At 38.8% G+C, this 25,608-nt stretch overlaps 1 protein-coding gene across 1 annotated transcript; it reads right to left on the minus strand.

The window, feature by feature from the left end:
• Nucleotides 1-7,206: 7,206 nt before the first annotated feature.
• Nucleotides 7,207-16,690, minus strand: UFM1 (ubiquitin fold modifier 1). Its single transcript, XM_041407362.1, has 6 exons — nt 16,599-16,690; nt 16,462-16,518; nt 15,696-15,753; nt 13,546-13,585; nt 13,122-13,154; nt 7,207-9,440 (listed from the first exon to the last, which is right to left on the minus strand). Coding segments are annotated over exons 1-6 (258 nt in total). The 5' UTR covers nt 16,601-16,690; the 3' UTR covers nt 7,207-9,372.
• Between the last annotated feature and the right edge of the window lie 8,918 nt (nt 16,691-25,608).

The raw sequence follows: 25,608 nt of genomic DNA on the forward strand, positions 1-25,608 counted from the left end.
AGGTTCCCTCCCTCCTCAGAAGAGGACAGTTCTGTGCATCTGCCCAAGAGAAGCCCCTCACTGCTTTTTTCATGCCTCCATTAACACAAAAATCCTATGTTCCTTAATTGAGTAAACTACAATTTTTACAGTCTCTTGCTGCAGTTAGGATTATTTTAAAATGCTGAAACAGTTTCTCATGCTCTGTTTACCGTCTTTCTCACTGCTCTGCATGAGCTGGCTGTACTCATTATCAGCTGCTGTAGTTCACAAGGAAATAATGTATGGTGGATTTGTAGGATAATGGGATTAAAGTATGCTTTAAGAAGTATTCCAGAAAAAAAAAAAAAAAAAAAAAAAAAAAAAGAGGCACTAGAAAAATGAAAAAGAGAAAATAAACAAATAAACAGACCAAAAAGTTAAAAACAAAGAGAAAGCTACAGAGGAAAATGAGGCACAACAGCATTAGGTTTCCTAGCTCACGAAATGTTGCGGTGCGTTTTGAGGTGGAGCACCCCGGGGATGTCCCCGGAGGGCCCCCTAGGCTGTGAGTTGGCTGGCAGCAGCAGGCAGGCAAGGAGACTCCACACGGCTTCTGAGGGTGCTGAGCAGATGAAGGTTTATTTGGGGTCCCAACCCCAGGTACAGCATGGTTACTGAGGGAAAAGGGGGGAAGGGGGAGCCTTGGGGAGGGAAGGGGCAAGACGGGGGAAGAGGCTGAGAGAGAGGAAGGGCTAAGAGCCAGACTGATCCCCTCGCACAGCTTAAGAGGGGAATTGAAGTGGGCGCGGAATCAGACTTGGGCCAATGGGATGACAGATGCAGGATGGTTCAGGGCAGGACCACAGGCTTAGAATATACCATACATTTCGGAGGGGTGAGACAGAGCATACCATTTAAATAAAATGGAATACAACAACGAAACAGCCTTCCAGCTCTCAATCTTTTGAGTAACACAGACTTAGTTCTACTGAAGCAATGTGGAGAACACGAAGAAGCAGACAAAACTAATTTAATGTTTGAGGTGTCCAGACTGATATAATGTGTTTCCAGAATACTGGAGCCTGTGTTCTGCTTGCCAGATTTTATTTTTGTTATTGGTGAAACTATACTTGGCGTAGAGGAGACCTATATTAATATTCTAGCACATCCTTACACATTGAATTAGTCCTCAGGCCAGGAAGAGCAAAAATATAGTCAGGTTATCAGCTAGACTGGAGATTAAGAAAGCAAAACAGGCAGAAGGGTTGTTCAGCAATCCATAACAAGCTAGCCACACAGACTTCTTTAATTTCCCTACATTATTTAACAGAAATCAGGACTGTGGAAAGGTCTCGGGAAAAGATGAGAAAAATGGAATTCAAAGAGCTGTGATGGAACAAGGTAATGTCAGACAATCTGAATTGGATTAAAACAAAGGAAGAAGTAAATTATTAAAAAGCAGATGGGAAGAGAAACCTATGGAAAAAAAAGAAAACCAACACTGGACATCAGGCTCTCCAAGGAACTAGTCACAGCACCGAGCCCGACAGAGTTCAAGAGGTGTTTGGACAATGATTTCAAGCACATGGTGTGACTCTTGGGGTTGCCCTGTGCAGGGCTGAGAATTGGACTTGATTATCCTTGTGGATCCCTACCAACTCAGCATATTCTGTGATAAAGTGTAAAAACGGCAGCACAAACTAAGTGAAAAAATCACCTTGGAGAAGAAAAATTAACATCTTTAAACGTATGACACAAGAAATTAATTGAATTGACAGAGTTATTTATAAGACCTTAAATTCATTTATTGCTTGAATACCTCTGACAGGAGTTTAATTAAAGCATAATCTACAGAGATTTTTTTAGCTTGGTTTCAAACAGATTCTTAAACTGCCTATGTTTATGACCAGCAGTACAGTGGTTAGTTAAAGAAGCTCATAAAACCAATGATCTGCAGGGAACAGGAAGCATCATCTTCCCCATCTGTGCTGGTTCATGCTTGTTTTCTGTAAAAGCCTCCCTGACTAGCATCCATCTTACCTGAGCTGGCAGTTCATTTAGCATGAATTTACCAACCATGCTTCTCCTATGGTCTGTAGAAATAGGCAGCTGCAGGCATTGGTCCTATTGGTTGTCCTAGATATACGGTGGGAAAGGAGGAAGAAGCAGGCTTAATTTTCACAAATTAAAATGGAGCTTGTTTAAAACTTTCTAAATATAAGTGTAATTGAACACTGGTCTACAACACTTCCATAGACTGGCAGTACATTTTAAACCGCACGCAAACCACATTTGCAGAAACACTTTCTAGTACAGTTAGACTTTTTCTTGCCTTATTCTTTAAATACTGCAAGACCTGTAGTTACACCAGGTCACATTTATTCTGCCTTTTTCAACTTTGGACCCCTAACACATTTCCAGAACTATTTTAGATACCTTTGGAAATTGTACATACGTAGAATATATATAATTCACACAAGTCAACAACAAAAATAGTTGAAGAATTACTGTATTAAAGAAATTAAACTTTTTGTACATAGTCTTCTGCACTAAATCAAATGTAATGGTGCTGAGCATTCTTCTGGCAAACCAAAATGAAGCACAGTCTGAATTTTGGTTGCAGATCTTCCCCACCCATAGGAGTGTTACATTTTTTAATACTAAAAATTTTGCATGAGCTCAAGTAGATGATCATACATATTTTATTATTATCATAACTGTTTATTTGCCAGCTCACAGTTCAGGGTTCCTTTTTTTTTCTTTTTTGGACAGAATTGATGTTCCAGTCCACCATCACTAAATAATGGAAATAGTCTTCCATTAGCTTTTACACTAGAACATAAACTGCAGTACAGTGTACAAGATTTGAGGTGCAGTGACATGCCTCACTCATACCAGAGAAGCATTACTAAAACTAATATTTGAGCACTAATAAGCAGGAATTTGCTTTGCATTAAGCATCATCAACTGTCAAATGTTCAGAAAAAACCTGTGCAGGATTTTATTAAAATAAGTTTGCCTAATCAGCCAAACTCTGAGTTAAAACATCTTTACTATTATCTATCTTAATTTTGTGATGAACACGAGAGGCTGTTACAGCCTTTCCTTGCCATTCTAATTTAAGGTCATCAATCAATGCAGGCATATCACAGCAGCAATTTAACAGGCCTCATTTTCCAGGTGATCTCACTGTTCAAACTAAAAGTAAAATTCGCAGTTAAGGCACAATATGAAGAAGAATGCATACTTTAACTTTGATAGCTGCCACTTTCAGGATGACATGGTAAAGTTACATGTTTTCTTTCAATTTCATTTTAGAGAACTAAAAATACCTGATAACTTTAACTTAGAATAGAGGACAACTTATGTTTTGCTATGCTTCCTTAGGTGCAAGGACTTTCCCAGTGTAAACTTCATTACTTTAATCATTTAGAGATAAATTACTCTACACTACTGCAATGACAAAAGACATGATGTCTGATAGTGAAGTGTAATTGATATCAGAGAGATGACAGCCCTGAATGATCAGAATTGAAAGCAGGATGTTTCTTTAGAGATGTTTAGAGACATGTCACCTCTTCAGTTCATAACTGGAAGTCAGGAGTCAGGGCAGTGAAATGATGACAGGGCAGTGGTCAACAAGGAAAATTTTGAGAACTGCAAAACTGATATGGGATGTCAGGTTTCATCAGGCCCTGTAGTATCCATGTGCTCTCAGTTTTAAATTCTCTATTATTTTTTACTCTCCCTTAATATTTTTCATGGCTGCAAATTTTTCTGACATTATTAAATTTCTCTGGCATTTCAGTAGGGTGAAAGAAATTTAAGCCTAATTTACAAAACCACATGGCTAAAATTGCTTTCCTGTTATTTACAGACATTTAGATAAGTCACTTGAAACTTCAGCAATCCCTGACCATAAGGGCTGAAAATCAGTGGAAGCTCTCCACCTTAAATTTTCATGGCCACAGGATGAGAAATAAAAATGAAATGCATAAACTTCAGGTTTTAAACAACAGATTCTCAGATGTGAGGCCCCACAGAACTGACTGTCCTGCAAATCACACTGTTGAACAGACCTCTCTTGGACAGAGTTGAAGCTGTCCAAAACAGAGTCATGAAATAAGAATGATGACTACCTGAGGTCACTGTGGACACTCTGTGCTACACACACATTAATCAGGAACAGCATTTAGCCAAGAAGTGGGAATTAAATGAACCTGACATAAATAATAAGACCATTTGATTATCACTGTCACCTATAATGGATCATGTCAACTACAGAACAGCTGGAAAAATGTACTGTGCTCTTGCTCATGTACTAATAAGCAGCTCTGCATGGGTGGTGCTTTACTGACATTGAGTGCTTGTACAAACCTTCACCGTTCGTGCTGTTGGTAAGGATGTCTGGCTGCTCTTTTTGTTAGCCACTATTATTTGTGTACTATTCAAGAGCCCATAGCAATAGAACAGAACCCTGTCACAAATTAATGGGTCTCTACTAACTGGAAATGTCAATGCAAAAATGAATATAAAGATGTTAATTTTTCAAGCAACATGAATTGCCTGACAGCACTTTATTACAGCAATGTTATTTACTCCTTCCTCCTCCCACGGTTTAAAAAGCTACTGCAATAAACATCAGCCGATTAGCTACATCCAGCATGGCCTTTTTGTTTTCAATTTACACATAAAAAATTTAATTTACAAAATGGCTGAGAGCAGCCTGGCCTAATGGAAAGCATCCCTGCCCATGGCAGAGGGATTGAAGCTAGATGATCTTTAAGGTCCCTTCCTCAGGGGAGTTATGAGTGCTACTTATGTCAGTCACTCCACATAGATATATATTCCAGGTCTGCATAAACCCAGCTTGAGACATAAGCAGCATTTCTATCTCTAAACTCTACAAAAATCATAGCACGAAGTTTGGCCCATAGTAAAAATCAACAGCACTTTGGCAAAGCTAGCAAGCAATCAAAAGTATTACAAGCTACTTCACAAAAAACAGACCTGAAAAGCAGTTCAAAATAATGCCTGATGCTTTTAAAGCATTAGAAGCATGCATCATTATTAAAACCAAGCTATTTCTGATCATCCATAGCAAGGGTTCCCCAGATGTTTCATACATCTATTTGTTTCACATTTACTGTCTTACAAACAGCCCTCAGCTCTTTAGTTGAATTTCTAAGATGTTTAATAGCAAACATTTACTAAAATCTGATTGCTTCTCCTATGAGAAGTCACACAGTGTGATCCTCAAATTGCAAAATGACCTCATGATTCAATAGGTAAGACAAAGAATATTCTTCACCCCTTTTAATTTTAAACTTTTCATCAGACAGCAATGGATTTTTATCACAGCTAAGTCTTCTGAAGATATAGATGCTGCACTTCTCAGTTCACACTTCACCTTCGAGACAGAATTCTACAGGGAGAAGTCCAGATATTCAATGACCAGATTGTCCCAGACTTCTTTTCCAATACCACGAGCAGTGAAAGGGATCGTGGACAGTGATCTCACTCCCACCAGATGAAGACTACTTTCAAGGTCTGTAAACAAATTTATTTATTGTCCAAAATCAAAGAGCAATTCTCTCCATTAAAGTGATCAAAAGCCTCTAGGGTTTTACCACATCTGGTATTTCTCAGCAGTGAGACACACTGACAGTTCCCACTCACAGCCTCAGGATTGTCTTCATAGTAGTAAACAGGAGCATCTGCACCTGGTCCTTTTATTAGTAGCTATTTGTATACATTCAAAACCCTTCAAAATCTGCTTGCCAGGAACATTTAACCACTTCAGAGAGACAAAGGAGACAAAATCCATACTCTGAAAAGATGTAGTAATAGAATCTTCTGTTTTCTTCTTTAGTACACATATTTTCTTATTTGTAAAGAGAACGAATTTTAACCTGGCAAAGCTTTCTGTAAAAAATGACAAGCCCTCCTCACACTACCATCAAGGGTGCTGAAGCTGCTGCAAAAGGAAAAAAGATTACATTTAAGTAATTATATTACATTAGAAAGTAGTTTTGATTTCTTGCAAAAAGGTTCTTGCAATTTTGAACAAGTCCCTGGGAACTTTGCATCATGTGTTAATAAAGATCAAACAAGACTGAGTGGACAGGTACATGACATATAATATTGAAGGGAGGGGAAAAGGATCAGTTGGGGAAGGCATTCAGAAGGGTTAACATTATCCCCTGCAGGCTAATGCCTCAATTGCTTTCTCTAGCCAGTGAAGAGATAAAGGCTTCTCACAGAGTCATTCAGAGCTGAAGATTTGTTTAGCTACACTGAATCTCTCTGAAGTACTTCAACTTGTTAACTTCAGAAGCAGCCTGCAGAGATTAGCCTCAAAAAGATCACACTTGCTTTTGTGAACACTCCCCAGTATTTATTTACCTTCCATCAGCAGCTGAAATTCACTACTGAGATGCACTGCTGGGTATACTGTATTGAACTCTGAACACCGTGCATTGCCCATGGACTGACGTTCATCCAGCTGGAGCTTAGCACTCCTGCTGGAATGACTGGAACAGCATCCACAGTACTGCTAGGATGACTGCAGGATTGAATTTTTCCAAGTGCCCCGTTGAAGTGCTCCGTTTGAAGGCCACCTGGATGCTGCCATACAAATGACTGCTGTGCCCCAGCACCTTCAGAATCCACTCATTGTGCAGCCGTGCTGGCACAGCTCCTTCTCTCACTCCGACTGCTCCTCGCATCACTGGAGCAGTGGTGGGAGCTGGGCTTTTGTGATCAAGCTAAACACAAAGAATAAGAATTCTCAACTTTTGAGAGCTACTATCAAAAATTTTTATGATTCTTACTTAGTAACAACATGAAAGGAAAATGGCCTTTTCATCTCAAACACATAATAAAGTTGGATTTTGTGACAAGAACACAGGAAAAAAAACATACTTCTGACAGAACCATTATCAGGGCCATTTTCCAACTTCTCCTGTTCTACAGTACTTCAACAGATCATTGTGCTTTCCTCCCTGAAAAATGTCCATGATATCTTCAAATTTTATCAAAATAAAACTTCAATGGACTCATATAAACCAAAAGAACAGTTAGAGATACTTGAAAGTTTTGGTGAGACCTTTCACAATTTATGCTTCTGCCAAATTTTTTTTCACAGACTATCTTCATAGCATAGCATAGATCAGCCATCCTTTTATAAATGTAGAATACAGAAAAAAGACTCTTCAAATTAACCTCAGGAAAGGTGCAACAAACTGAATCATAAACACCAAAAAATATTTTCTTTAATACTATTCAGGTTATAATCAGAGCTGAAAACAACACAACTGCCAGTTAGAGGTGATTTCTAAAGTACACCATAAAGTATGGACAGACAGCCCAGTACAAATCTGTGAGCACAGCATTTCCACAATCTTCTAACAACTCCAAAGCCCTAGAAACCTAAAGTTTCCTATACAACCATGTCAAACCAGACTTAACAAAATGAACTTGCAAAGGTCAAGTCAAATTGCGAAGTTTGGTAAATATGTTTTAGCACTGAAATAGTCTCTTTACCAAACAGAAAAGCCACAGTCAGATTTTAGAGGCCATAGTGTAATGAACAGAGTACTAAAAATACCAGTTATTTTTCCAAATGAACAAATTCTTAGCATATTACATAAACTACCTGCAATGCAGTATATCAAATACTTTATGTTCTGTTACAACCTAAGTAACAGTGTGAGAAATGTTAGCCATCACATGAAATGATTTTTACATAACCCTCAATTATGTAAACATCAGAGCATCCTAGTTTTAAAATGCAGTTAACCATGATTCCCTTTCAAAAACACTGAACCTTTAGACAGGAAAAAAAAAAAAGATTCCTGTCTGTTATATTCGAATATGAGGTGCTTTCTCAAGCATTCAGTCAAGAGATTTGCAGCTAAAAATTACAAGCAATTAATTTTATTCATACTAATTATATTGTGGCATTAGACTAACAAAAAACAAGGCACTCTGCCCTTTGGGGCAGTGTTCTGCAGAATTCTGCATAATTACTATCTTTGGGCTCAAAATTAATCCCAAAGCATGCGGAGAAATTAACGGGAACAGTTTTTAATTATTCTCAAACTCTAAGAATAGGAGAGGAACGTTTGCACTTTTTCATTTAATTGTTTATTAAAGTAAAGAAAAATAAAGAATTTTACAGTTTATCTTAAATTTGGAAGCTGTTATAGGCAAATATTGATTTCTGGAGAGTTTTTCTTTATTTCCTCAGCTTACACCCACTCAGAAGGGCATTTTGTATTTCTGCATTATCTGACACATTATCTGAACACTTCTCTAAAGCACAATGATTGCACAGGACAGTTGTATTTGTGAGAATACTCATTTAACCAAGCACTGTAATATCCATTGTTCTTTCTGTTCAACTCAGCAGAACAGAAAAAAAATGCAATATGGTAAAATTTTGCCAAATACATTAAATCACAGCATAGACAACCACTTTATGAAAAGCAGAAACTTCTCTACTTCAAATACACAACTGATAGTGTACACAAGGCAATTTCTAATCTGAACAATTTCAGTGAATTCTATGCTGTTTTCCATGTAACAGGCAGCAACAAAACCAAGACTTCTGGAAAGAACCAGCATTAGTTTACTGAAAAAGGAATGACATATTTGACCAGTCTACACATTCCCAATTACACTTCAATCCTTCCCAGCTGATGGCACTTCACATGAGGAGACTAGGTCTCACAAATTCTCTGAAACTGAGTTTAATTTAACTTCACAGCATGTCAAAATGAAGTCTTAAAGCACAAAAATCTCTGTATTCTCCTTGATCTCAAATACTTGCAGCAATTAAATCTTAGAATTACTTTGGAACATTTGGCAGCTGTTTATTTATTTGAGTAATAAACTCCTGAAATTTTCCCTCTACTTGAGATCAATACTCGAGCCAGGTGAAAGCTGTTCCCCTACACATGGAAATAATTTTTTTAGGGAAAAAAAATACAGGAAAAACCCCAACTTTCAGCACACAGTAGGAATAATTTCTTTGTAGCAACATCATAACACAGTTTTCCCTTTCATGAAGTAGGCTCAACAATATCCAGTATTTTAAGTATCTATTGATGGTGACTGTGTTTACTCTTGTGGTGTCAATAACACCTGTAGAGAAGTCTGTCTTTCTTACAGCAACATAACATACAGTCAGCCTGTCCTACTAGTCAGGGAAGAATCAGTGCATGAGTTACTGTGTTTTAAGAGGAAAATGAACCCTTATCTCCGTTTACAAAGAAAAAAATCAAATCCTGGGAAGTAATTTCTGCTTGCTTTAAAAAAGTCCAATTCATCAGTTGCATTTTCGAGTTCCAAAATAAATAGACCTCTGCTGCACAGCAATGCCATCTATTCCCCAGCTTTCAGGAGATGTTATGAGCTCCCAACACGATCTCTGGGAATGAGCCGTAGATCTGAACCATGCTTTAGAAACACATTTCCTAAACAAAGAAAGAAAACAGGATGTATTACTAACCAAGAAAATACAATGTTCCCTCACTAAACACATTTAAAGGATAACAGTGTTAAGTCAGTGTTAACAGCTTCATAGTAATTCCTCTGATATACCAGAAACAAAGTTTTCATGCTTCCACAGAATTTTACCTTGCCTCTCTTTTTCCAAAGAGCTCTTTATTTTAAATGAAAATGCAAGGCCTTGCAAAGTGCAGCCTTTCAAACTCTGCAGTTCCACACTCGAATGCCTCATTTTACTTACAAGCCATAATAATTTCAAGAACAGAAAATGAAGTTTTACTTTTCCACAATTATTTTCTCTTCTTGAGGTCATTACTTTTCCACAATTATTTTGTTTTCTTGAGGTCATTCATGCTTTCATTCATTTTTAATTCTCTCCTTGGTTCAGTACTTATTGACTTCTAACTACAGAATCTCAATTGTACTTTTCTTTTAGGAAGGTTCTCCAAATGTCCAAGCATATGTTAGTCTCATTTTAGCATAAAAATCCCTTTGAACTTCTTATTTATTACTGTATTATCTTAATTATCATAGTATTTTCAAGAAGACATAATAAAAATTATAAGTTTCTAATATTTAGATGTGTTGATTTTTTTAATGTAGTCAGGTTGCTATTTATTAAATGTAACATTTGCAAATGAAACCACATCACTAAGTGATGTATTTACTTAACAATATATGGAATATTTACTTTTTTATTTCATACTACTACTGCACAGAATCAACTATATTTGATTCCTTATTCAACCTTCAATTAACTTCGAAACCAGAGTAATTCTATTTCTCTCCCAAGCATCCCATTCCAGGGATGCAGACTGCTCTCACAAATAGATTAAGATACTTGACATCCATTTAAATTGTCTGTGTATTGAACAAAGCTACCCTTTTTTGAATTCCAGCAAGTGGATCAGGATCAAAATCACTGTATATATTAGACCCTTAGAAATCCAATTCTAAAAAAAACATGTTATCAGAAGACATTCTGATCTTACAGATCTGCCAACACCTGGTACTGAAGGGATCTATAAAACCCACTGAATGCAAACCTGTCTTCCCAGCAAAACAGAGAACTGCCTACTAATCTTACTATTCTAGATTGGAAACATAATTTTCGAACGGCCATCATAAAATTCTGAACATTCTAAAACAAGCCTCAGCTGCATCTAATGGAGACAGTAGCTCACCTCACCTTGGTCTGTTTTCATCATTAATATTACACTGGTTTTATTAAAGTCATAGCATACTACTCCCTGAACTATCAAGGATTTAAAATTGAAATCAATACAAGGATTAAGTGCTAAGCCTAGCTCTTTCAGCTTTCATTTCCCCTGCTTCATGAAATCATGTAAGGAAAATGAAAGCCATACTTGAGTGCTTTTTTTTCAGAAAGGAAGTGAAATTGTGCAACAGTACAAAACCTCTGAAATCCCCAGGGATTACTAAAATTTTATTTCTGTGTATCTTATTTTGGAAGTTTTTGAAGACTAGAATAACTGTAAAATCTGTAGAAACTCTGATCTATGAAAAAAAAAATAGAAAGAAGAAGAGAAAAAAGTAGATTTTGAGATACCAATTAATGAGGCTGAACAGAAGATTAAACCTAAATTATGTATGTTTACTTGTAAACTGAGGAGTGATTTTGGTCTGAGAACTAGGTTTGGTGTAGGCTGTATTTTGCTTGTTTTGTTTGGGTTGATTTTGGAAATTTGTTTTATTGTGGACTGGTTCATTTTGTTCCAGTTAAGGGCAACATCACACAGGATTGCCAGAACACCTATGCTTTAAAAAAAACAATCTATGTGCCTAATTTTACATCTGCAGAATAAGGCAGTGATGACAACATTTTGTATCTAGATGCTTTTAATTTACCTGTTTCTTGATCATGTGATGCTGTCTTATACTACTGAATAATTCCTCAATATTTATAAGAGCTTAGGAGAGGTAAAGCAAATCAACTGGAGAGGGGAATTCAATATGCAGAGCTGCAAGTACAATGAACTGCTTTATGGATGCCTTCATTCAGCAGTCAAGCAGTTCTAAATACACTTACTTTTAAAGGATTAAGCTAATTCAAGCTACATAATACAAAATGAAAGCATGCTGCAGAGGACGAGAAACAGCCTAAGTGTACCTTAAGCAATTTTACCATTTTGCCTAAGTATTCATCAGTGGTCATGTGAAATTGTGGCTTTACATGTGGGTGATGACCTAGTAACTAAAGTAAATTATTAGATTTATCATCTGTTTTCATACACTTGGTCATGGGATCATGAGGACAGCATCAGCTGAGAAGTCTGCCTGAGGCAGTACACCTCTGAAGTCATAATCCAGGTGTACCAAGGCAGGACAGAAGTCTCTGACGGAGCAGAAAGCCACACACTTAATTGATCTTCATTTTCAAATGCTGTTGATAAAATCACAGACCTCAGAAATAGTCTCTACACTTAAATGGTTTCCTTTACAACTCCAAAAAATTCCCCAAACTAATGTCAAGCAACTGCTCTTCTCACCATCAGATACTGTTCTGTGCTCTGAGAGGATTTACTTTATACTCTCTAGTTTACACAGCAAGGTGTGCAGATAATACCTTGTTTTATTTTTCTTGTGGTACCTTCAGTAATGACTGGCAGTCAAAGGGCATAAATGAGACAGATAGATGGAGGCATGGATTTCATGCAAAAACCAAAACAGCAGCAAGTCTCCATCAACCATTCATCATGTTTGCAATCAAGAGTTAAGCAAAATTATTCTGTTTTCACTGGATGACTGGATTCCATAAGCAGCAAAGCCATTTTTACTAGTACTTAGCAGGTAAGAAATACTCCTAACTTTCTACCAAAATACTCTGTTCTACTCTCTTCTCAAATGGTTTAAGATTAGAGTACTGTAATTATTTCCCAATTAGTTTAAAAGTATAGCTTTTCAAGAACAAGTCCACACAATCTGCCTCCGGACAGCAGACCATTATTGGTACAATTCAACCTCTGTACTCTGTTTCCATGTATTTCAGGAGGTGATAGGAAAGGGCCTTACACTTTCCTGTGACAGAGATAAATCTTCTCTCATAGCCAACCTTGACATCTGATTTCAGGGATTTCTAACATGGAACCCCCTCGTGAGAACAAGAGAGCTATCAGCAAGAATCAAAAAATGGTTTGATTTGAAAGAGACCTTTATGAGCACCTAGTTCCAATCCAACTCTTCTGAAAACACACTCCCCAAAGCCCCTGGAGCTCCTGCTCTAAAACTCTTACTTTTTTTACAGTATCTCATGATAAGTGCTGCTAGAACAGCAAGGACTACTGAATTAGATAGAGCATGGGAGGAAATATAGCTGTTACTTATTACTGCAGTAGCACGTAATACTGTATGCCTTTTAGACTGCACCTTAAATGCAAAGCTCTGAAGATCAGAAGCTCACCACTTTTTCACAGAACTAAATAAACGCTGAACAAAAAAAAAAAACTCACTGTTTTTTGGATTTAACCTTTTATACACTACAATGACTACAGTTTTCAACTACTGGGTAATGCTCCTCCCATTTAAGAGGACAAAACCAAAAATGTAATAAAACCTCGCACGCTATACATTAGACAGAGAGAAAAATAACAAGTTTTAAATACTGGGATTCATACACAGTAACTTACCTGCTGTCTGTGCAGGGTTTATTCCTATACCATCTAGGAAGAAGGGGAAAAAAAGAGAAAAAAAGAAGATGAAGCAGACATATTACAATTTATAACATTATATTTGCAGCTCAAAAAACATACCGGCAAGATACAACTATTACATCAGGTCATCATGCAGCTATTTCCTATAGCTAAAAAACATGGGAACTGACAAGAAAGCTCCATCACAGAGAAGTCCAAGCTACATATTTGGACAAAACTGAATTAGTGGTTTAGTATCTTCACCCCATGCATAAGAAATTTAAATAATGCTGCAATATTATTAAATTCAATTTGCAGTAAGTAGAGTTTGTGAAACATGAGAAAGTATTAATTTTATCAAGAAACTTTCACTGAAACCTCAATACAGAAACTATTAAAAATACACAAACTATATTCTTACCATTTGTTATAATGGCACTTGTTGCTGCAGGAACTTTGAACTAAGGGAAATAAGAGTAGGACAAAACAGCATAAGAGACATAGTTAAAGCAGAAAATATATGGTTAATATTAAAATTGTGATTTTAGCTGGTTCACATACCAAAAAAATGAGAAAACAGGTCCCTAACATTTATAGATATAAGTAACTTTAATGGAAATGGATGATTATTTTAGTAGTAATTCCACCAATGTAATGGAAATTTTTTTCTAAGTATCATGCAAATGTACACCTGAGACATGTACCAGGTAGCTCTAAAACATGAAGGAAAAAACCCAACAGAAACCACACACTATGAATGAGATTTTTTCTAACTAGCGCAAGTCTGGTTATGAGTTGGCAAATTTTAAGTTTTTGAGATGTCTCAGTAGAAACTTGCTAAGGCCAAATAGCCAGAACTTAAACACTTCTCTGCCCTGAGAGTTTTAATCACAGAGAAGATAATGCACTTCCCCTGAAGAACTAACAACTTGGCCCAAATTTTGATCTTTTCCATACTTGTATAACTTAAGGTACTGTGAAACTGGTTCTTGAATCACAACCCACTACAGTTAATGTTAAGCTATCCAGTTCAAGGAATGAAAGAACATTCATGTAACACAAAAGTTATCTAGATGTCATTCTTTTCAATGCCAGTTCACAAGGAGCTTCACTCCTGGGGAAGAGTTTATCAATCTTTTTTGCTCTTTGCTAACAAAGCACTTCATTCTGCCTAGTCTCAAAGAAATGCAAAAAGCTTCAGCCTGATCCAGAACAGCCTGAGGTCAAACACCCATAGATACTCAAAATACTCACACCAATTAAAAGAATGGCTTCCTAAAATTGAATATTTAAATCAGTAATGATTCTCTAAATCCACTACTCATATGACCCTATCACTAACCAACATTGTGGTTCCATGAGTAGGCGAAGTCAACAGGTTAAATGGCAACGCCCATCAGAAATGGCTCCTCCCTTTCAACATCTCCAACTACTCAGTCACACTCATTTCTGGTACCTCATACTTGCTTGTTAAACTTTCAGTCTAGGTCTCTATGTATGGGTAGTGTTGGCACAGCTGTATTAATACAGAATAAAACTAACTGGGGAAAACACAGTAAAAACCCCCAATTAAATCATCAAATATCTTTAACAGCAAGAAATATTCTGTATCATGTTCTCTCCAAGTAAATTTACAACAAAACCAATCCACAACCTCCCCCCACAAGCTGTGTTTTCTCTAATAATTTCTGTCACATAATGGTGTAACAGTAACAACATAAGGAGACTCAAGATGTGGAGTCTATTATCCCTCCTAACTGTTTCATTACAACTGCAATGCTCAAACAAAAGAAATTTTCAATAACCCAAAACTTCCCAAGTTTTCCTAAAAAACAGACAGAGAGAGAATTGCAAGAACAGACTCTCAGCTGATTTTTTGCCAGTTAGATGAAGAAACTCATCATGTTTCTGAACACTCGATTTTACTGTTTTCATCCAGTGAATGAATCTTAATCTTTGCGTGCTTCATCTGTAACAACATGATACATCTCTTCAAACACATGATGTGAGCAATTTAAACACCTAATGGTATAGGATTCCATGTGAAAGATCAACATGCAGAAACTAAAGAACACGCTAGCCACCTCTTCCCTTAACACAGTGTTTTGAATGTATGCCATATGGCTCATCTCAATACCTTCCACAATCAAAAACTCTGTGTCTTCCAAAGAGATTACTAGAAGAGAATGTGAATAGTTCAAGAGTTTCCTGATAATTCTGAAGAACTTTCCTGATATTCCACATAAGAAATTTCAGTATTAAGTATCCAAGAGCAGTACCTTCAATTCTCTTCGCTGTCACAAATTTTTATATCACTGCTATAAAATAGTTAATTACAAAAAACAGTCACCTCAATGCCATCTGCTGATGAATAAATTGAGCAAGGATTACTAAGTTTAGGATTCTGAAAGTTCTGCCAGGTCCCCACTGAGACCTGTAAAGCTTGTGACCATCTGTAACCAACAGCAGCTCCTTGTGCTGAATTAACCACTGCATTTTTATCATTAAAAAAACTTTAGCTTTCAAGAACATACAAAATGTTAAAAACCAACATCATCACTCTCTACTTACTTCTTCTGCAGCAAACTTGAGGACAGCTGTGAAAGGTGTGCTCTCAGGCACGCTTAACCTGAAATCACAACAAGTAAATATGTGGCTGCCAAAACAAACCCAAAGCTTTATCTGCTGTTAAACTACTGACTGAAACTTCACTTTTACCAGTGGAAATACTTTTGCCAAAGCTGTGCAAGCACTGTTCAAGGGGAGAACAGGTCCCTGGGGGGTGTGAGATGCTTCAAGAGAAGCCTTTTTAGCAAAGAACAGGGACACCTGTAAGTGTCAGCAGATGTGACAAATCTCAGGTGCGGGATTAAGCTCCATAGCAATGTCCTCTCCAGGAGGAGAGAACTCGGCCTCAAGCTGTGGCAGGGATGGTTCACGTGGAACGTCAGGAGAAATTTTTCAGTGAAAGGGCTGTCAAACATTGGAACGGGCTGCCCAGGGTGGAGTCACAAACCCTGGAGATGTTCATGGGAAGCCTGAGGCGGCCCGTAGTGCCACGGCCTGGCTGACAAGGCAGTGATCGGGCAAAGGCTGGACTCAGCCATCTCAGAGGTCTTTTCCAACCTGGATGACTCTGCGACTCTGGGGAACGGCAGTGGGGGAAAGCGGGAAAACCCCGAGAGCAGGGCCAGCCACGGACATCGCCTGTCATTCCAGACGCAGGGAGACAAACGCCGTTCCCGCTGGGGGAGCGCCCCGCCGGGATGGCCATTGGAGCCCATCCGCGATGTGACCCGTTTTCACTCCCCGCCGCCCACGCAGCGCCGGCACTCACACTTTGTAAGGCAGCCGGGGGTCCGAGGTGAGCGTCACTTTAAATGTGACCTTGGACCTGTGGAGAGAGCAGAGAGTGAGGGTTGGCTGAGGGATCGCGGGGGCTGCGCTCCCTCCCTCCCTCCCTCCCTCACTCACATGGTGCCGCCGCGGCCGCCGCCGCTCCCACCGACACGTCAGCGCCGCCCGCAGCACGGGGGCCTTCGCCGGCTCCGAGCTGCCCGAGGCGCGCCTGGCCAGAAAGGGAAGATGTTGTGCCCCGCCGACCCGCTATGAGGCACGGAGCTGCCGCGTTCTTCCTTAGTGCCTCACTGCAGCTGGAAGAGAGAGAGGCTGAGGGGTGGCGAGTGCAGCGGAGAACAGTGGGGAGGATTTCTAATGAGGCAGTGGCACTGGCTGTTCCGCGGCTGAGGTAGGACCCCGGTACCGGGAGCCGGCGCTTCCGCAGGAGCTGGAGGGAGGGGCAGGCGGGACTTGGAGGGAGCGGGGCCGGGATCGGGCTGGGCCCGCGGGATCGGCGGGCTGTGGTCACACAGGGAGTATGTAGGAGTGGGGGGTTTGGTAGCCGGAGGCCACATCTGGTGTGCTGTGTCCAATTGTGGGCTCCTCAGTACAAGAGGCTCCTGGAGAGGGTCCAGCGCAAGAGCACCAGGATGGTGACGGGTCTGGAGCATCTTAGGAGAGGGAGAGAGGAGAGCCGGGCCTGCTCAGTCTGGAGAAATGACTGGGAGGGGATCTCATTAATGCATATGAGTACCCCAAAGACGAGGGCCAAGAGAATGGTGCCAGACTTTTCAGTGGTGCCCAGCGATGGGGTGAGGAGCGATGGTCAGGAACTGGAACACAGGAAGTTCCACCTCGACGTGAGGAACAACTTTACATTGAGCGTGACGCACCGCTGGAACAGGCTGCCCGGGGAGATCGTGTAGTCTCCCATGCTGGAGACATTCAAAACCCACCTGCACACACTCCTGTGCAATCTGTTCTAGGGGAACCTGCCTTGGCAAGGGTTTGGAGTAGATGATCTCAAGAGGTCCTTTCCAAACCTAATAATTTTGTCATCCTGTTTTGCTCTCAAACCAAAATGGTCTGCAGATGCTTGTTAAAGTTATGCAGGCAAAAGTGTATGCAAACACTGATTCCTATCCCCTTAATATTTAAAACTGTTCACTTCTTCCTTGTGATGAGGGAGCTAGAACGGGAGTTTTGTTTGATAGTGATGGATACTTTTATGGGAGAAGAACAGTGGGTTCCAGTTTTGTTTGTTTGTGACTTTGGACAAATCAATTCCTCTTTAATAAGGTGCCATGGAACTACAAACTACCTTTGTCTTTAGTAGTCATGTATCTGCTAATGCAGATGATGACTGAGATTTCAACTCTGATATATCAGTATTTTCCTTACAGAAGATATTTTGTCAGATTTCCCCAGTTTCTCCTGTCTGTAGGAAGGACAGCATTCACTGCAGATGAAGTGCTTGGTGTCACACACTGCTTGCCAAACTGGTCATGGCAAAGCATTTTGTTGTGTTCACCTTCACTGGGGTCTTATTAAGGTTAAGGTAGATGCTGTACAAAAGGCTTGGAGTTGTTATAACAACTTTGGAGTTGTTATTTTATTTTTCCTAAGGACTGGCTTGTTGCCCAGGTATGAAATCCAGCTTTTCATTCTTGTGCTGTTCTTACATGAACATAGATCAAACTGAAAAAAAAAATTAAACCCCCAAGAATTTCACTATCAGCTTGTCCAATGGCAGTCACATTTTCCAGTACCTCCTGCATTTATGTTACTGTGTCTTTTTTCATGGCTGTATTGAATTTGGGAGTTGTACACATCTTGTAATCCACTAATGATCTCATGGCTTTTTCATCCCCCTGTTTTTAAGAGCTCACACTTGAAATTGGAGCTAATTAATAACCCTCTCTTAGTATTTAACCTTGCATTTAGTGCATTTAGCTAAATGCCATCCTATATTTATCTTTGCCCTTTTCAAAATCAGCTGGTTTTTTATGTGTGTTATGGCTTTGGCTTATGTAGCTCTCTTAACTGCAGCTTTCATTAATGCATTGCTGTCTCCTGTTTTCCAAGGTGTTGAATGCAGATGTGAAACAAAAGACTGATCTTTTCAGCACTTCATTTCTGGCCTCTCACTATAAGTACTTCCCCTCTGAGGAAATAAGCAGATCCAAATCTCCGGGTTGTTGGAAGTGGACTGTGTTTAGTATCCAGATTTACTTGGTTAAATCCAGTTTGAGTGTATGTGTGCTAGTGCTGAAAACAGTCTAAATCCAGGCCTGGCTAGTCCTGTGTTCTGACCCTGTGGTCTTGTCCTCTGTCAAGCAAAGGAACCAACACTTGTGACCAGGTGAAGGATCTGTTCAGGGAACTGATTTGGCAAAACCCCCCAAAATTTCCTTTCAGGTGATTTAATGTGGTTATCTTCACCACCAACAGAGAAGGACATGAGGAAGCAGAGCTGGTTGGCAGTGATACAGAACTGCACCTTAGGTCAGCTTGAGATGCTGTGGAGCTGTGTTCTGAGCAGGCATCAGGAGTTTCATGGTAATGCCAGGGGGTGGTGAGCTGACCCTGGCTGGATGCCAGCTGCCCAGGGAAGCTGCTCTGTTACTCTTCTCAGCTGGCAGGGGAGTGAAAACACAAAGAAAGGCTCAGTGGTTGGGATAAGGACAGGGAGAGTTCAGTCACCAATTACTGCCATGGGCAATACAGATTCGACTTGGGGAAATTATTCATCAAACTAGAGTATGGTAATGAGAAGTAAAATGAAATCTTAAAAGTATCCCCCCCACCCCCTCCCTTCTGGACTGAACTTTGCCTCAGAGTTCTCTACCTCTTCTCTCCTGTATGGTTCCTTTCACAAATTGCTCCAGTGTGGGTCCTTCCCAGGGATCACAAGCCCTCAGCAAACCTACTGTGGCACCTGGAGCACCTCCCACTCCACTGACCTTGGTGCTTGCAGAGTGCTTTCTTTCACATATTCTCAGTCCTTTCTCTGCTGTTCTGTGGTTTTGGTTTTTTTTTCCTCCTTCTTAGGTCTGTTGTCCTAGAGATGCTGATGGGCTGATGCTGATGGGCTCAGCTTTGGCCAGCAGCAGGTTCATCCTGGAGCCATCTGGCTTTGGCTCTGTTGGACATGGGGAAGCTTTTGACAGGGTCTCGCAGACATCCCTGTAGCCCCTGCCTCTACCAAAACCTTACCATGCAAACCCAACACACAGGGTCAGGATCTTCTGATGCAGAGTCAGGCATCCAAGTGATTTCATGAAAGGAAGACCTTTTCAGTTCTGCAAATTCAGAATTTTCCTATGCTGTCTCAATGTATTCAAAAAACTGGCAGGATTGATTTTTTTTTTTCCTTTATGAGAATTTACAGTAAATAGAGGAAGGAGAATGTGCATGATTTTTCTCCTTTAATTGGGAGAGTTAATGTGACTTGTCCTGTCTGCAAACAAGCCAGGGATGGTTTAGAGGATTGTATTTCACTGATGGGTTTATATACAACATTATCTTCAACTCCAGAAAAATTGGTTCATTTAAAACAAAAGTCTGCCCTTTTTTCCCTGTGAGTGAAGCCAGAGAAAAAAAAATTTATTTCCTCATAAAATTTGTTTTTTCTACAGCTCATAACTACCCAGACTCAAATATGTTGTGTTACAGCAGGGAAACCTAACTTTGACTTTTCTAGCTGTGTAAATGACAAAAGGAATGACAATTTCAGCAATTAATTAGAACAGTAGGGATCTGGCAATATGTAAAATCAGGTGTTCAACTGAAAGTTTTTAGGTTAAGAAAATGAAAAAAAAATTACAAACCAGAAAATAACAATATAGCCCCCTGGATGCTGTGGATGTTACTGAGATGAGCTGGAATACCTCTGACAACTCTTTGGGCAAGACCTTCTGTTTGTTAATAGCATTGCAAGAGAAAATAACTGCAGTAAATAGAAGCTGTTCATGCCATGTGCCTATATTCCACCTGGTTTGGCCTGGTGTAATTGAGTTGAGAAAAATAAGCAGAACAATAGCCACAGCACAGAGTAGAAAGTACTGGAGAACTGTGTTTATTGGTACTTAGCCTGCTTTTATTCTTCCCAGTTTGTTTCCTGTCCTCCTTGCTGTAGTCTCTGTTAGCTACAATATATTGCTGAGCATTCAAGTAGAGCTGCCCCATGACACAGAACTGGGACTCAATTTCCTGCTCCTTCAACAACAAGTCAACATGACCAGTTTGGAGTCCGGCCATAAAATTAAGCATGAGTATCTGTATTTTTGAAAGATTTCTCCTTTGTTTCGGATGCACACGGTGTGACTTAAAGCTTCTAACCTTCGTTGCATTTCTACGTTCATGAGTGCGTGTGCCATTGGAAGAATGCCAGTTTTTGTGCCCATGGAAGGAAGAGGAGGAAGAGCTTATTACACAAGCATGTATGCTACGTACTCTATGGAAGTATTAAATATGGAATTTTAAGAAATGCAGTAAAACATCTTCCACCTTCAAAATTTGCTTTTAGCTTGTCAGTTTTGGACTGAATAATGAATGTTTGACTTCCAGAAATCTTTGGTGAAAAAGTACCAAATTTAGCCTTTTAGCAGGTACCATAAAGTTAGGTCTTGGCACCAGCATACTTCTATGCTTGCAGTGAATTAAATAAAGAGCATTGCCAAGCAATGTGTTACAGGAGGGAGAGGCAGAAGAAAAACAGTGTTTCTTCAGCCAACCACGTCCCTACAAAGCACATGGAACAGACTGATCCCTTCAGCTCTTAGTGAGGCTGGGATTTCACCGGGGGATTGAGTATTGCTAACTTCCTTGAAAAAGGACAGGTTCTGTTTTTTACCCCCTCTTCTGCATTACAATCTGTTCCTGGCATTCTGGCTGCTTCTTGACCTGTCTGTACTTGTGGGACCCAGCAGTGAGTTAGTTCAAATCAGCAGAAGACATGGATGTTTCCCTGCTGACTCAAAGCATTGAATGACCTCAGGGAAAGGTCTGAGCTGACACAGCAGCAGAGGCAAGAAGATTTCCCCCTTCTGTCAGCAGGGAATCACAGAATCATAGAATTCTTTAGGTTGGAAAAAATCTGTAAGATCATTGAGTCAAGTGTTAACATGTTTGGACTTGATGGTCTTGAAGCTCTTGGGGATAAGGTTTCCTCTTGATACCATTTCCTACAGTCGGGATGCTGGAGTCTTCCTTTGGCTGGTACATCCCCTTAACTGTCCTTTGGCTCAGCGTGATGGTGTCTCTTGACCTGATTTTCCAAGCTTATAAATGTGAGCCTTTGTGACCCATCCCAGTGCAGAGAGGTACCTGCTTGGCTGCAGGATCCTCCTGTCAGCAGAAGTCATCTGCCTTTCTCAAGCAGAGTCTGGTAGGATCCTTCTGTAGGAAGATCAGCGCTCCAGAAAGGAAGAAGTAGCACTGCATCATCTCTTAAGTTGTTTTTGTTGCTGTTTGTTATCCCCCAATAATTACATATTCTATGTTTTCTCTTTTTTCTTTTATTTTTTACTTTTTCTTTTTTTTTTTTTTTTTTTTTTTTTAAACAGAATTAGTGGTGTAACACACCACATACATTTAACCTGTTTAAACTAGCCTGTTGTTACACCCCAGTAAGAAAACTTTAACCTTCTTTAAACAGGGAGTTTCTACTTTCATGAGCCTGCAGCCCATATGAGACTTTTGTTCTTGTCGTGTCACAGCATTTCTCTGTAAAATATAGGCATACATAGAGGTTTTAAAAAATGTTGTTAAGCCAAAGATAGAGGAAGATTATAACACCTTAGAAATGCCATGCAAAGTTAATCATCAGACAATTTGACATGTCTTCCTAATCTTCCTCTAACAAAACAATAATTAAAACCTATTACAGTTCTCTTGTGTCACAAACATTTTACTAAAATAATTCATCAAAATAAGATGATCGCATACAAATGTCATATTAGTCATATAGAAATCATAATGCTAGGTCTCTAGATTCCAGAAATTTTATTTTATGCCTGCATGTGGTTAAATAGTGCAGATAACCACGTATCAAAACAAGGATTAATCTTCCGAAGTACCAGCACTAGATTTTTTTTTCAATTGCTTTGAAAAAGTAATTATTAAGGATTCTTTGTAATAATCAAAGTGGTAATTCAGGAATCAAGCAATATGACAATAGGAAATAGCCCCAGGTTGTGCCAGGGGAGGTTTAGATCGGACATTTGGAAAAATTTCTTCACCAAAAGGGTTGTCAAACACTGGAACAGGCTGCTCAGGGAAGTGGTTGAGTCACCATGCCTAGAGGTATTTAAAAGACGTGCAGATATGGCAATGAGGGACGTGGTTTAGTGGTGGACTTGCCAGGGTTAGGTTTGTGGTTGGACTTGATGATCTTAAAAGCCTTTTCCAACCTAAACAATTCCATTATTCTATTATAATAAGCATTTATCAGTGTAAAAGTGGAAGGAGGAACCAAAATTGTGTACTATTTCTTGTATCTGACGCTTTTTGTTTTGGAATTTGATTCATGTGGTAGGAGCATGACACCATTACATATATATAGTGTGTCCTATTTTCAAGAATTTGTAGGAAATAATTTTCCTTCTGAATAATTTTCCAGGTGAATAAGTTTTTGGGTATCCCAAAAGTATTTTCATCTTAAAAGTATTTTGATTTATCTCTCTTTTGTCATCATGGATGCTTTTAGTGATGGCAATGCTTTTGTGATACTTGGCTTTTATATGCAGGAAATGGTTTTAAAATATTTTTCATGAGAGTCATATCTGTGTTTTAATTGGGCACTAAGAAATGAAATTCCATCTTTTCTTTTGAGCCTGTTTAATAAATTGTAATTATTCAAGTCTGGGGGAAGGTCACCCATTCTTCTGGTGAGGAAAGAAAGACATTTTTGTGGAAGGTATGGAAGGTATATAAAGGAATTTTTATGGAAGGTATATAAAGGAAACATCTCTAGATCTAAATATTTAACCTTTTCACTGCAATTTTAAACTTTATCAAAATTATTTTTGTTTGATTATGCAATGAGGACAGTTATCTTCGGGCTTGATAGAATATTTTATTACTTTGCTTGGAGAATTGTGATGAGATTGTATTTTGTCAGCCAGTCAGCAGTCTCAGAAAATACATATACCTTTATCACCTGTCTGCTGCAAGCAGTAAATTCTGTGATCTGAGCATGCTGGTCTGAGATGGCCCAGTATTTACTTCATATAATTATGCAGATTCTTCTCTTTAGTAAGATGCTCTGGGTGTTGATTTTCTTGTGCCCCTCATCAGGCTGTGCACTTCTGTCATTTAGTTTTTCTACTATTATGTGTTACAGTGGGTTGGCTTGCTACTGGAGATAAAATCACCTTATTTACAATATGACTCAGAGATTTGGACAATACACACAAACATACTGTAGACTCCAACAGTAAAACTTAAGAGTGAAGCATAAATTCAGATTAAGAATATTTTTATTTTAGTATCCCTTTTTTTCTGTAGAGAATAAATACCGATCCAACCAAGGCACTTTTGCTATACTACCAGAGTGGTTTTCTTATTGTGCTGTTTCATTTCTTAAGCAGGTTGGACTTTGCATGCAGATTTAAATTGTTACTAGCATGGTGAAAAATTTAGTGAGAATTTTTCATCCAAAATTTTATACTTTATGTGCAGCAAGAGTCCTGATTCAGCTCCTACTGCAATTTAATTATTCATAACATGCCTAGGCTATTAGATTTTTTAACAAGAAATACTTTTTTTTTTTATGAACTTTAAATAAATCAGGTTATTCTAGTGACTCCACAGTTAACATTTAATTAAAAAGAGCTACACAGATCCTCGCTGAAGTGAAGCAAGAAATTAGGCCAAATTATGTTTCCTTTTTTGAATGTAAAGACTGGTGAAGAGAAGGAGACTAAAGAAGAAATTATTTTCAGATCCAGGAAGTTGTGATTCCAAGAGGCCTAGTACAAGATTTCAACTGTGATATCCCTCACAGTTCTTTAAACAAGGTGACCTTGTATATATTCTCTTTATTCAGTCATGTGTTATGAAGATACATCTTGTATTTTTCCTCTCCATTTTGTTCTCTTTGATGGCAAGTCCAGAAGAGAGTTTATATAATCTGCAAGCATTATTGCAAGAGGACAGTTTTCACTGTCATGTAGCGCTGAGGTTACACAGATCACTAGTTTAGTGTTTGAAGGGATTAGAAGAGAGATTTACAGAAGGTGCTGCATCTCTGTGAAAATGAAAGAGAAGTGAATAATTAGGTTGTGTTTGCAAAGGCTGGACTTTTAAATTGCCAAAGCTCTTTTTTTTTATTTTTCCTTTTTTTTTTTTTTTTTTTTTTTTTTTTTTTTTTTTTTTTTTTTTTTTGTGGCAAAAAAGTAAACACGACCTTTAATTTTCTTCATCTAGAGCAGGCCTTTCTAACCTGCTGTGGTTCAGGACACCAGCCTTCAAATTGTGGCTCTGTTTATGAGGATTTGCATTCTAATTTCTTTGGGTACAAAGCCAAGTATTTCTCTGCATGTCGCCTTCCTGTGGACTTATTAATTGATCGGAGGTTTAGCTGGAATGTTCTGACCTAGGAAATATTTCTCCTTGTGCAGTTCTTGCTGTAGCACAACGCTGAAGGTTTTTCTGAGCATTTAAGATGCTTTTGTGGTAGACGTGGTAAGAAACTTCTTTTTTCTGGACCATTAGCCATAAAACAAAATCAATTCTAGTAAGTGCAAAATTATAATGGCATACGGGATTTTTAAGCTCTGAAGCATAACACTGTTTAGAAATAGTCAAGAAACATGCAGAGAACAGAAAATGACCCTTAACTAGCAAATGAAGACCAGAGTCACAACTTCTTGTGCCAAATGGGTTTCTGAAGAATGTATTAATTCTCTTCAGTAACTTTGTGCTTTCCATTGCAGGGGTTTTTATGCAGCATATTATCTTGTTAAAATATCTTCATGCCATGTCCTAAATGCTACTGTTTAGCAAGGCTTAGGAAAATATATTAACACCTTTAAATCCTCTGACTGAAATAAATTTTAACTGCAAATTCAACACTACAACAGAATTTGTAGGGTTCAGCTGAACAAATCTTGGTGAGAACTTTGTAAATATCTATACCTAA

This window comes from Onychostruthus taczanowskii, unplaced genomic scaffold (genome assembly GCF_017590055.1).
Source record: "Onychostruthus taczanowskii isolate IOZ18803 unplaced genomic scaffold, ASM1759005v1 scaffold26, whole genome shotgun sequence".
In the NCBI taxonomy this organism is placed as follows: domain Eukaryota; kingdom Metazoa; phylum Chordata; class Aves; order Passeriformes; family Passeridae; genus Onychostruthus; species Onychostruthus taczanowskii.